This window comes from Athalia rosae, chromosome 6 (genome assembly GCF_917208135.1).
Source record: "Athalia rosae chromosome 6, iyAthRosa1.1, whole genome shotgun sequence".
Taxonomy (NCBI): Eukaryota; Metazoa; Arthropoda; class Insecta; order Hymenoptera; family Athaliidae; genus Athalia; species Athalia rosae.
Genome location: NC_064031.1, coordinates 2,029,664 through 2,041,750, shown reverse-complemented (window position 1 = coordinate 2,041,750; position 12,087 = coordinate 2,029,664). Strand labels below are relative to the sequence as shown.

Here is a 12,087-nt window from a genome sequence, read left to right as displayed (position 1 = left end):
GAAAAAAAGGAAAAAAACTAGATGAATAAATAACGAAATGAATGAATAAATAAAATCAAAAATTTCTGTACGCGTATACGATGAACTATAAATACCTGTAGATAAATACGATAAGCATTTTTTGATATTGAATTTTTTAGGTCACGATATACGTACATTACTTTCACACACGTTCACATGTAAGTACGATACACACAGACGTATTGTAAATTGTAAAAATAAATATTAGGGGCGGTCAGATTACAGAGCAAGTGAGGAGTTGTACATACATTAAATTATCAGAGAATAACGAATTATCATCGGGCACTCGGGATGCTAAGGGGCGTGTCTGATAAATACGGATATTAAAATATAAAGCATATGTTGCATGTTTTGGCAACATAATATTCGAAATGAACACATGCATGCCGTACAAGTTTAAAACCTATCGATGGGTAAACGCCTTTTAAAAAAGCTTGAAACACAAAATCAAAAAAGAAAAAGCGAAAAAACGGTCAGGAATAATTAACGATCAGATATAATTACCAAATGATACGATCAACTCTGCACTCTCGTTATCAAGCCAATGACAAAAATAAATAGAAAATAAAAAAAAAAAAACTACACACAATTCAAAAAGATTGCAAATTTTAATTTTCATCAGACGATATGCGAATACCTACTTACTGTACTTGGATTAATTAGTCGTTGAACTTTAAATGTATATGCTGTAGACGTGTACATACATTGATCGATATATGTAATTGCGTAGGATGTAAATGCTAACGAGACACTCGAAAATTTACAAGTTTTATTGCCAATTATTGGGTCGGCCCTTATTGACGTTGATATTGTTATATACGTACAGATAGATGACTGTGTCTGATGACGCAGAGTTTGCGCACTGATTTAAATTCGTTTCATTTCGTTACATACATGCGAACTCAACGAAAGATGCAGTGAATTTATAATTTCCATTTCTTATCAGTTATCCACGAATATGCATTAATATCCCGATTTTTTCTTTTTTTAATTTATTTTTCTCACTCCGAATATCGATCAATCGACAGGGTAAAATTGTGCAATAATTTTACGAGTTTTATTGAAAATTTTCTGCAATTTATACCGTACGATTTCGGTGAAAATGTTTGGAATATTTCTCGTTCCACGAGCGAACCCGAGCTACGACTGGAATCGGCGTAGCCAGCAGCGTAGACGCTTTGTTATGAGTCGTCACCTTGAGGGTCGTAGATCACAACAAGGCACTTACACCCTTGGCTACGCAGACTTCAGCGTAGCTCGGGTTCGCTCGTAGAACAAGAAATAAGAATATTTTGAAGCTTGCCCGTTGATCGCAAACATTTTCAACAGAATCGCACCGTATAAGCGTATACAGAAATGAACGTAATATACATACACATATACCTGCAATAGTTAGATAAATTTCTCTCATATTTAACATAATTATATTGCACGTACATGAATATATGTACATGCAATATAATCAATTAATATTGTACCGCGGAAGTGATCTTGTAATAAAAAATTTGAAGAAAAAAAAGATTACAGAGAAAGAGAAAAAATATCCAAATTGCCAAAATTTAATTAGCAATAAAACTGTAAATGATGCAACGGTGGTGGGTTGAAAAAAGTAGTGGTTTACAGAGATAAGATTAAATAACCGCACAGTAGTTGTGGTAGTAGCGAATCGAAGATCTATATAAAGCGTTACGATGCGACTCCGCGTCCGCGCAACGAAGGCGAAAGTGTAAAAAGTAAAAGTTATAAATTAAGAAGAAAAAAAAAATGAAGGAAAAATAAATAAGTAAATAACAGGCATGTAGAAACATTAAAAGAAAGTTCGCAAAACGTATGCACGTATACGTATGTATATCAATGCAAAACGGGATCATATATCTTGTCCAATGCACACAGTAATGTGCGAGATGAAATAATTGTAAGAAAAAAAAATCAAATCAATCGCGTTGTACATTTATGAAACGAAAATCAATTGATTGTATATCAAAGTAATTATATTTATGCGAAGAAAAAAAGATAATAAAAATAATAAATAATATTTTTCACATCTTTCTTGGTGAAAATAAGAACGACAACTCGATCCATACTTATATTTTTTTCGGTATAATTTATCCTCCTTTTTTTCAACGCTAATTATCATCGTAATTATAATCGTAATGATAACGATAATAATGATCGGATCGGTAACAATTTGCAAGAATTTTTTCTCGCTGCTAGAATATAAGGTATACCTATAGGTAGGGAAAGGGTGCTCGAAAATCACTTTGAAACGAAAAAGAAAAGAAAAGGTAGCAGACATTCAGGTGCAAAAAAAGGTTAAAAAAACTAACCTCCTATTATACGTTACAAGCTAAACCTGGGAGCCGTTGGAAGTTACAGAATTCTTCAAAGACAGTCTGTATAGAGCGCGATCAATGATCGTTCAGAAACAGATTTTCTATCTTTTCTTTCTTTTCGTACTGGATGACAATAAAAAAAAAAGCAGAAAGTTATCCAGAAAACTCAAAAAAAAGTACAATAGGTATAAGAATTTTCGCAGATTATGAATTCATACGTTAATATCATCTCAGGGGACTCAAATTCTCACATCTTATCTCCATATAATAACAACTGCAATCATTCGCTGCCGGAAATAAAACGGGGGGAGAGAGAGAAAAAAAGACATAGTAAAATAAAAAGGGGAAGGAAAAAATAAGAAACTTCAAAAGCAATATATATACACCTATGTAATAAACACGAATTCAAAAGCGTTGAGTCACACATGCATGGGGTATACATATGTGGATATTGTGCATGAACAAGAATCTCTTTCTCACAAAGAATTATGACTAATCGTATAAATAACGAGAGAAAACATATTCTCGATCTGCAAGAGGATTCATTTCTTTTTTTTTGAGAGGCGTAGTTTCATATGAAGATACATATATAATGACTAATTGGAAGGTCAATTTACAACACATTTATTTAATAACGCACACGCTCAGGATATATTGAAAAAAGAAAATAAATAAATTCAAATTTTTCTTTTCTCATAAAATTTTTCTTCTCCGCTTTCATCTTCAATTACTTAATTTAATTCCGTACAAGGTGAATTATTATAAATTTCAAATCTGCACTCGAATTCATTTTCTCCAATTTTTTTTGTTCACTTTTTGTCGCGACAGAATAAAGTATTTTAATATAACAGCCGCGTCTCCCTTTACGATGACATAGCATCGCATCCGACCAGTGCTTCCTTCGTAAAAATCGTCTCGAATGGCAGACGGTGTGAAGGAATGCAAAAAATACTACGTTAAACGAATTTAAAAAAATGGAGAAAGAAAAAAGGCAAAAATATCAAACGATAAAAAAATAACGGGCTAAACAAAATCCCAACGAGAAATAAGATGGATTAAAATCAAGAGATCAATGAACCGCGACTTCTCTTCATCGTCATTGTCATTATTAAATCACAAGTGGTAAATGAACATTTATATATGTAATTAATATATCAGCATCGATCGTTTTTCACCGTACCTAACGCTGTTATTATATGCAGATACAATTAGCGCACTATAAATTATTCACGAAAAGCAATGCAGGTATGAGAAGAAAGAAAAGAAAGAAAATAGTGAAGACCCCAACGACAATCATAACGCGATCACTTCGTCTGTCTCCCCGCATAGTAAAATTAAATATAAAATTGGTTTATTCAAATATATTATCATTTTATCATTTCATGAATCATTATCATAGATGATGGTGTACTTGTACCGTTTCTGTTACGCAAACTGTAAACCATAAACTATAAACTATAAGCCAAAGTAAACTAAACCAAACTCATGCGAAGTTACCTTCACTTTCACATAAGGTAGGTAGGGTAGAAAAGAAGGAATGAAAAATAAAAACTGCACGAGAGTCACGACGATGCAACTGCAGCAGCGGCAGCGGCAATTGCAGCATTAAAATGCATTTTATAACGGTGATAATAATAATAATATCATAATAATAGTGACGATAGAAAATAGAATTAATAGCGTCTGGAGTAAAAGACTTTCTCTTATACACACACACATATCTATACATATGTACAAACATGTACGAGGTATCCTATATAAATCGTTTAAATTCCATCTCTCACGGAAGCTGCGAGGCACAAGGTATGTATACCTATGTACACGTATACATAGGTATATATATATGCAATTATTCCATGTATAACGACCCGTGCATCACATATAATTCTACTATACAAGGAGACGCGTGATGACGTAAAAGGGAATTTCCTCCACAGGATTTTATCAGCGCAACACGAATATCGTATACCTACGCCTAGATGTATCTATACAATAATATCATTGGGGTAGGAAATCTAGGACGTGCGAGTATATGATAATAAAAACCGACGAATTCTCATTGATGAAGAACAATGAACAGTAATGTACAACATACGTGCACATAAGCCTATTCACATATGTATATCCCAACGTTGATGTGATGACCCTAGTTCACGTGAGATTTAATGTATATTTCTGAACGCTAGGAAAAAAAAAATCACGACGATATTTATACATGTAATACAAAATAGGTTTTCGATATAATTTTTCAATTAATTATACATTTTCGATAAACTGATAGCAATTAAGTGTATAATAATTGCCATCCGAGATTGTAATCTCGCTCTTTGAACAAGAAACTAAAGAATAATAATTTAAAAATAAAAGAAAGAGAATAAGAACTAAATTGCTTAATAAATTATTTCGCACGTGAGTATTATTAAGCGGTTTGGATTAACGGTAAACTCCACAAGGTCATTGTCATTGGCTTCGAGATACATAGGTTCAACTAACTCTATAGACGTTCGTGCATACATGCCTATGATAAATTTATATAAAACAATCCGAGTTAGAGAAAGAAAATAATAGGACAATAAAATTGTCACATCCGAATTTATCTCACACTGAGATTCTTCGGTTGGAATTCTAGCTCTTTTTATTCTCTCTCTCTCTCTCTCTCTCTCTCGGTCTCTCTATGCCTCTCTTACTTTCTGCGGTCAATACAGAGTATGTTGAAATTCACGAAAAACAAGTTGTCAAATAACGTTACGTTGTATAATCACGGTTCCACGTGTACATGTTAACCATCTCTCAGGTGAACATTTTTTTTTTATTCTTCATCTTGTCTCGTTCTCTCTCCCTCTCTATCCGTTCCTATCCTTTCCCTTCTTTTCGAAATACCGATACGAATGTTCGACTAGAAACTATTTTAACTAAACCAAATTTCGTCATTTCTACTGCACAGGTGAAACACAGGACAAAGATTCGACCATCGGACAGACAGACAAACGGACACAGCAATCTAAATGGACGGAAACACGCACGCAGGAACTTCATCGATTAGACCCAACCACTGTACATATGTATGTATATATTACAGCGAACTATGATATGGTTAGATTAGAATTTTTTTCTCCCTATTTTTCTATGATTTACCTCTTTTTTTTTTCTAACGGTATCACGTAGTTTGACGATGCTAGAAAAGTTGCACTGGATAGTTGAATGAATTTTCGCAATATCGATTGAATTAATTTAAACCCTAAATGTTCTACTGTAATACCGACTGCGTGATGTATTCTATGTTGGGCTATGTTGGATATCTATACATATGTGATACGTTGTAAATCGAAGAAAAGCAGGTGGGACGGATTCCTCGTTCCATGTCATTCATAATATTATATTTAGACGATATTAATAACGACGGTTTGAGTTATTACCACATGTAACCCAACTTAATCCTAATGTTCTAATACTTTGGCACGAACTAATCATAGGAGAAAAAAAAATAGGAGGACTATCGGGTAATCGCATGTTCGTTGGTGTAAACAAAAATTATTGTTATACACTTCAGGAATTGTTAACGGAGCGAATTATTTGGCACCGGTTGTTTTTGCAGCTATTTAAATATTAGAATGGAAAATTTTCTTTTACAATAATAAAATTGTCTGCCATTCATGTAAATCGCAGATCTTTCGACGATCTTAACCGGCTCAAAGTATGTACGTAGTGTATCACTTTGGCCGTAATACAATTGCGAACAATAATCTGGATTTGATTTCCAATGACCACAATGTCAATGTAAAACCGCATAGGGAAACAGATTAGCAGAGTGATAATTATCACCATGATATAAATGCGGTGGTCGAGACGCGTGTGTAAATCATTAGGAATGATCTTCCTAACTGTGAATCTCTTTGAATCATTGAATGAAAACTTGGGAGCGAAATGGTACAAATAAAAAATAGGGAACAAAAAAATGAAAATAAGGTATTTATAAGGTTGAAACTCACAGTCCAAGTGCTTCTTTTTAGGTCCTATAAGCTCCTCAGTAGTGGCCTTGCAGACGGACTTTGCTAGTCCCTGACCGGCGATGCTGTGCCTTGCTGCTAGCAGCCTGTCGTTAATAGTCTGCCCTGCCATCCCAATATCCAGTAGGTTGTTTTAAAACTACACCAAGAGGAGATATTGAACCACCAGATTTAATGAAACGTTTAATCCATGGGGCGCCTACCAAAAGCTTGCACACTTTAATACCGTATTCACTACAATATAAAATAAAATATATAGGTATGATTTTATAGGTGTACGATAATAACGCCGCCTATTTCACTTGAAATGAAACTTATTTAGAAAACAGATATTATCGAATTTTTCTTTCCGATTAAAAAGTGATTCAATTTAAACAATAAATAATACTTATATATATATGTATACATTTATCACCACCTCACCACAACCCTTCCCTTCCTTCCCTCGCTCGCTCAGCTCGCAGCACTTCGCACTTAAAGCGAACCCAACCAACTCGCGCGCGTTGACAGCTCAGCTGGACGACGACGGCTAGTTGACTCCACTGCACGATATTAAAACGAAAATGGCCACCGCCGATCTACGAACGTGACGTCATTACTGCTGTAGTCAACACCGTACTTGAGGTTATGGTCGATAACTATTTTCGTCGGACACCTAACTGTCGAAATTTAATCTATGCGTTAATAAGCACCAAATAAATATGCCAATGCATTATTACACTGAACCGTATTTTTCTTCAATTAAACATACCTCAAACTTAAATGTTCAGCCGGAATCCGGATGTGAAATACCGCTAATAATGGCGGCGATATACGCTCAGCAGATCTAGCGCATTCTAGCGGACAACGTACCAAGAGCTTTGAGCTTTTTTCCCCGGCTGTCAGTGGGTCGTCGATCCGTCATCAATCCTATTTATTATAACCTAGAACACGTGGTATGATAATGTAGCTTTTTTCAGCGATATTAGGCATAGGACATCCAACTTTAATCACAAAAAATGAGTGCCAGACTCAGGACCGAACTATGGATAAAGGTGATAATCAAAATCAAGACATGTTCATCATCGGATTCTGAGATCCAATTTGCAATTTAGACCTATCGTTTGTAATTCCAGATCAAGAGATGCCTCGAGACTACTAAATTGCCTGAGAGTTTAAATACAGCTCTACGTTCCCTCAATTTGAGACTAGATAATCCTACCGGAGAATTTCTGTTCTCTCTACCTGTAAAAACAAAGGATTATGACATTCGAAATGCAGCAGAGAATCTCGTAGGGATTGTTAAGCCAGATGATTTTTTTTCTGGCATTGCCATCAGGAGAGAAAAACATTCAGAGAATTTATTATTCTTCCTAAACAGAGAACGATGTATCAAAGATATAGTAGAAAGTGAGCCACATAGTGTCGGTATAACAGACGAAGACTATTCTAGCCACAAAAAAATCCTCGTGGAATACAGTTCACCTAATATAGCAAAGCCATTCCATGTCGGTCATCTACGATCAACGATATTGGGAAATTATATTGCTAATATAAATGATTACCTCTGCAATGATGTAAAGAGGATAAATTACCTTGGAGACTGGGGTACGCAATTCGGTTTCATTCAACTTGGTATTGATTCTCTGAATATTTCAGATGAACAAATGAGGCAAGATCCTATCAGGATTTTGTACAAGGCTTACGTCCATGCTAATAAACTCGGAGAAACAGATCCTTCAATTTCTGAAACAGCTAGGAAGATATTCAATGAGCTAGAGTCTGGGGTGGGTGGAGAGCTTGAAAAATGGGAAACTTTTAGAAGATACACAGTTGATGAACTCACAAAAACTTACAAAAGACTAGGCATCAATTTTCATGAATACAACTGGGAGTCTAATTACAAGGCAAAAGATATATCAGAAATAATATCGCGGATGGAATCACAAGAAATTTTAAAAACAGATAGAGAGGGAAGAAGGGTGATAGCTTTGAGCGAGGAACGGAGTATTCCCATAATGAAGAGCGACGGTTCTACACTTTACATAACAAGAGATATTGCTGCAGCAGTAGACAGATTTGACAAATATAAATTTGATAACATGTATTATGTCGTGGATAACGCACAGACAGATCACTTTGTTACTCTGAGCCAAATACTAGACAAAATGGGTTTTCCATGGTCTAATAAAATTAAACATATAAAATTTGGGAGAATCAGAGGCATGAGTACGAGGAAAGGCAGTGCTATCTTTCTAAAAGATATCATGGATGAGACCCAGGTGGTTATGAAAGAGAAGCAAATTAAATCTCCAAGTAAGAATTTGTACATTGTTATCAGAGTTAAATTTGGCACAGATATGATAAATTTATGAATTTCAGACACCAAAGTCGAGCTGGATTGTGGCAGTGAGACAACCGACATATTGGGAATTTCTGCAATTATCATCAACGATTTGAAACAGAGAAGATTAAGAGATTATGTATTCGATTGGGATAAAGCTCTTGATGTAAAAGGTGACACCGGAGTAAAACTGCAATACGTTCACTGCAGATTAACAAGTTTAGAGGAAAATAGCGGAGCTAAATTACCAGAGAAATGTGATCCCTCAGTTCTCAATGAGCCTATCATTGGACAACTCGTCCTTGAAATTGGAAAATTTGATGAAGCTATTCTAAGGTCCCATCAGGAATTCGAACCCTGCATTCTTGTCAATTACCTCTTTAGTCTGAGGTAACTATTCCATAAATCTGTTCAACAAAACGAAATTTCAACGTTAGGAATCAATAGATTTCAGAGTTTTGTTTGAATATGGCCCACTTTTGTATTACAGTCACACCATTAACAAAGGACTAAAAATCCTGAGGGTTAAGGGAGAGCCAACGGATATTGGATCCCAGAGATTATTAGTTTTTCATGCAGCAAGAAATATCCTTGCCCAAGGTATGAAGCTACTTGGACTGCAGCCACTGAATAAAATGTAGCTGAAACGATCCTGTAATGAAATAGTCAACAATTCAAATTAGCTATGTAAAAAAATAAATGTAGTTTTGGGAAACACTGCTTCTAATTGTAGGCCATCCTCCTAAAATATCGTATCAACATAGCTAGAGTAAATATAAAATTGTACAATTTTATTGAAGATTTGTAATTTATACATTTGTAACCTACGCTCTCATGGGATAAACATCGTGATGAAACTAGCGTTTCTTCCAAGTAAACTTTCTCCTGGCACCCTCTTGGCCTGGCTTCTTTCGTTCACGTATTCTGTGGTCCCTCTTTAGTAAACCAGCTGAACCATGACACATGAATAAAAATTATGTATCACTATTGTAAAGATATGTGAGATACCTACCAATTCTCATTCGTTCTATCATATCGGGATCTACAAAACTTCTCAGACCCCATGCAATACCCCATCGGATGGCACCAGCTTGACTTGATGGTCCACCTCCATTCACCGTTGCCTCCACATCAACGGTGTTGGCAAGACCAGTAAATATCAATGGAAAGATGACCTAATATGGAAGAAGACTAGAAATAAATATCCAATTCATTGAAAAGTTTTGAACAAATTTGATAACGAATTTTATGAGGCATTATGTCGCATAAGAACTTCAAACATCAACAACAACATCAAACAGACGAATCAATTTTCAAGTTATAATGCATTCTCATGTCTCACCTGTTCTCTACCTTGCACATCATCAAAGTAAAGAATACTCTGGCCATTGATGGTGATTTTTCCAGATCCTTTACCCCGTATAGTCACTTCTCCTCTGGCAGATTTCCTCATACAACCTGCCGAAAGAAGTTTAACGATACTTGTACGATTATCTCAAAGGTCACCAATATAAATCTCAATTACGATTTCCATTCGTAACAAATACACGTACGTTTAGTTGTAATGAAAGGTATTCCATCAGAGGTGTACTCGAGCTGAAATTAATATGATCAATGCGAATTTTGTGTGATTTGAAAAATCTGATACAGAGACTATAATCAGCTCACCTTAGGGGGCTGTAACTGTTCGGTTTTATTCATGAGTGGCTTTCGATACTTCATAATCAAATCTTTGTACTGTTCGAAGCCAGGATATTTCAACAATCTTTCCATAGCTCGCACAAATTCGTCGTACTAACAAAAAAATGAATGAAAATGAGACGTTGGAATTTTCAAACTTACTATCAAGAAGAACAAAGCAAAAAAATAGCCTACTCACATCCTTATCAATGAGGACTTCCAACAGAATAGCTTCCATTTCAGGTTTAGTAAGCCATGTAGAGCCAACAATATTTCTGTAATGATTATATTTGAAAAAAATCTGTCTTCAACGTTAGAATTCTATTCAGACACCTCAGCAAACTAACTTACACTTCAGTCTGTGGAGCGATTTGAACCAAATGCTTCGACTTGAGTCTCTGCTCTTTCAAAGTGTTAATCGCTTCCACGATGTCCTATAAAACCAGTCAAGCAATCAGTAAGAATAGAAAAGAAGGAAACAGCATTGAACACTGATATCAAAGTGTACCAACATATAAAAGCTGATAATAATTGGGCTTTGATGTGTAGAACATTGAGTGGAAAGGCCTTCCTGCTTCGTCAAATTCAGCAGCTTTACGCTGTGGAAAAATCTCTGCTGGTGGGCGCATCATAGGTCTTGCACGTGGCTCAAACAGACCAGATGGAAATAAATATTCTATAGATTTCTGGAATCAAGAGATCAAGAAATAATTATTAAGTTCGGAGTTATACGTTGGGAAATCTATTTTGTTCAGACCCCCATCATCAACATACATTGATTTGATCCTGTGTTATGGTTTCTGGATCCTCACCCATCATGTTAGCCAAGTGACGTTTACCAACGTTAAACTCTACTGTTTCTTTGTTCATGAACTCGTCTGTAAATATAAATCAGTTTAGGCTTCTGTATCTGAGGAAACGAGTTACTTTCAAGTAGTAATAAATTGGGATAGATCACTGACTGTGTGCTTTAGCACGCTCAAGATATGCTCTCATTGCTCTGCTAATTTTTCCCCTGCTTGGGGTGTTTTCAGTTTCATCTTTTACGTAGCTCGTCTTCCCAGGGTTTGCTGTGTACAATCTTTGTGTTGTCACCTGGATTTTAATATAAAAATTAAACTGCATCTAAGAAAAAGGCTAAGTGCTGTTGATCCATGTATAACCTCAAAAATCAAATTCAGACTGACTTTCGGAAGGTGAAACTCACCAAGTTATTGAAACTTCCTGACAATACAGTAGTCACCGCTTTTTTACCCTTGTTAAATACATTTTGTGAATAATTCAAGCGGATAAACAAGGCAGAGGAATTGGAAAGCACCATGTTTGAAACGAACAAATTCGTTGCCGCATAGGCAATCGTTCGCACTGGGGAAATGCTACTTGTAAAGCTAAGCGCAGAGGGCAGTAGTTGGGAGCAACGATTTTTTAAATGGAGTGGAGAGAACCCATATTCAAAATTTTGAAAAAATGCTATGTATAAAAATTTTCATGCTCTTGCAATCGAAGTCTAATTTTTTCAAGTTTTGTCTTCTATTTTTCTACAATCACATTGCTTTACGATTCGAACACTTGGAAGTGCTAGGGAATCACCAGACCTATCATCTTTCCACCACTCTAAGCAAAAAGATAATTTACCTTTTATTTCCTCGTAGGTCTTGCAAATGCAAAATTTCGAAAACTAATAGAATGAACTGACTTTGGAATTCTAGAATCTCTATGAATC

The 12,087-nt window shown here is 35.4% G+C and overlaps 3 protein-coding genes across 24 annotated transcripts in view; 1 reads left to right on the top strand and 2 right to left on the bottom strand.

Moving 5' to 3' along the window:
• The window catches only part of LOC105691780 (phosphatidylinositol-binding clathrin assembly protein LAP), a 27,114-nt gene extending 19,864 nt beyond the window's left edge, over positions 1-7,250 (bottom strand). For 10 of the 19 annotated variants that reach the window (XM_020855704.2, XM_020855714.2, XM_020855713.2 and 7 more), the window contains exons 1-3: positions 7,113-7,250; positions 6,785-7,020; positions 6,344-6,595 (exon numbers count right to left, since the gene is read on the bottom strand). In XM_020855704.2, coding sequence (XP_020711363.1) covers positions 6,344-6,473 — 130 coding nt within the window. In that variant the 5' untranslated portion in view covers positions 6,474-6,595; positions 6,785-7,020; positions 7,113-7,250. Of the gene's footprint in view, positions 1-6,343; positions 6,596-6,767; positions 7,021-7,112 lie in introns of all 19 variants that reach the window. The other 9 variants (XM_020855715.2, XM_012410496.3, XM_020855702.2 and 6 more) reach the window with 8 other exon arrangements.
• On the top strand, positions 7,226-9,483 carry LOC105691799 (probable arginine--tRNA ligase, mitochondrial). The gene is made up of 4 exons (XM_012410525.3): positions 7,226-7,395; positions 7,477-8,656; positions 8,723-9,074; positions 9,175-9,483. The coding sequence occupies exons 1-4, from the start codon at positions 7,360-7,362 to the stop codon at positions 9,323-9,325; spliced, it is 1,719 nt and encodes a 572-aa protein (XP_012265948.2). The 5' UTR covers positions 7,226-7,359; the 3' UTR covers positions 9,326-9,483.
• Positions 7,235-12,087, bottom strand: LOC105691800 (28S ribosomal protein S9, mitochondrial). Of its 4 annotated transcripts, none has more exons than XM_048657130.1 (12): positions 11,572-12,087; positions 11,327-11,459; positions 11,139-11,242; positions 10,877-11,050; positions 10,716-10,798; positions 10,564-10,639; positions 10,353-10,478; positions 10,238-10,280; positions 10,027-10,142; positions 9,697-9,859; positions 9,513-9,633; positions 7,235-7,284 (listed from the first exon to the last, which is right to left on the bottom strand). In XM_048657130.1, exons 1-11 carry the CDS (start codon positions 11,683-11,685, stop codon positions 9,542-9,544), a joined length of 1,224 nt encoding a protein of 407 aa, XP_048513087.1. In that variant the 5' UTR covers positions 11,686-12,087; the 3' UTR covers positions 7,235-7,284; positions 9,513-9,541. The 4 variants fall into 4 exon arrangements, with proteins under 4 accessions (XP_048513087.1, XP_048513086.1, XP_020711375.2 ...); XM_048657129.1 differs by having other exon boundaries at positions 9,500-9,633; positions 11,572-12,085; XM_020855716.2 differs by lacking the exon at positions 7,235-7,284 and adding an exon at positions 9,181-9,336.

Excerpts from the sequence above, each read along its gene's own strand:
- LOC105691799 (XM_012410525.3), top strand. The coding sequence starts at position 7,360 with ATGAGTGCCAGACTCAGGACCGAACTATGGATAAAG. Across the intron at positions 7,396-7,476 it reads GGACCGAACTATGGATAAAG|ATCAAGAGATGCCTCGAGAC; the intron begins GTGATAATCAAA and ends TTGTAATTCCAG. Across the intron at positions 9,075-9,174 it reads AATTACCTCTTTAGTCTGAG|TCACACCATTAACAAAGGAC; the intron begins GTAACTATTCCA and ends TTTGTATTACAG.
- LOC105691800 (XM_048657130.1), bottom strand. The coding sequence starts at position 11,685 with ATGGTGCTTTCCAATTCCTCTGCCTTGTTTATCCGCTTGAATTATTCA. Across the intron at positions 9,860-10,026 it reads ATGTGCAAGGTAGAGAACAG|GTCATCTTTCCATTGATATT; the intron begins GTGAGACATGAG and ends CTTCCATATTAG. Across the intron at positions 9,634-9,696 it reads GATAGAACGAATGAGAATTG|CTGGTTTACTAAAGAGGGAC; the intron begins GTAGGTATCTCA and ends GTCATGGTTCAG.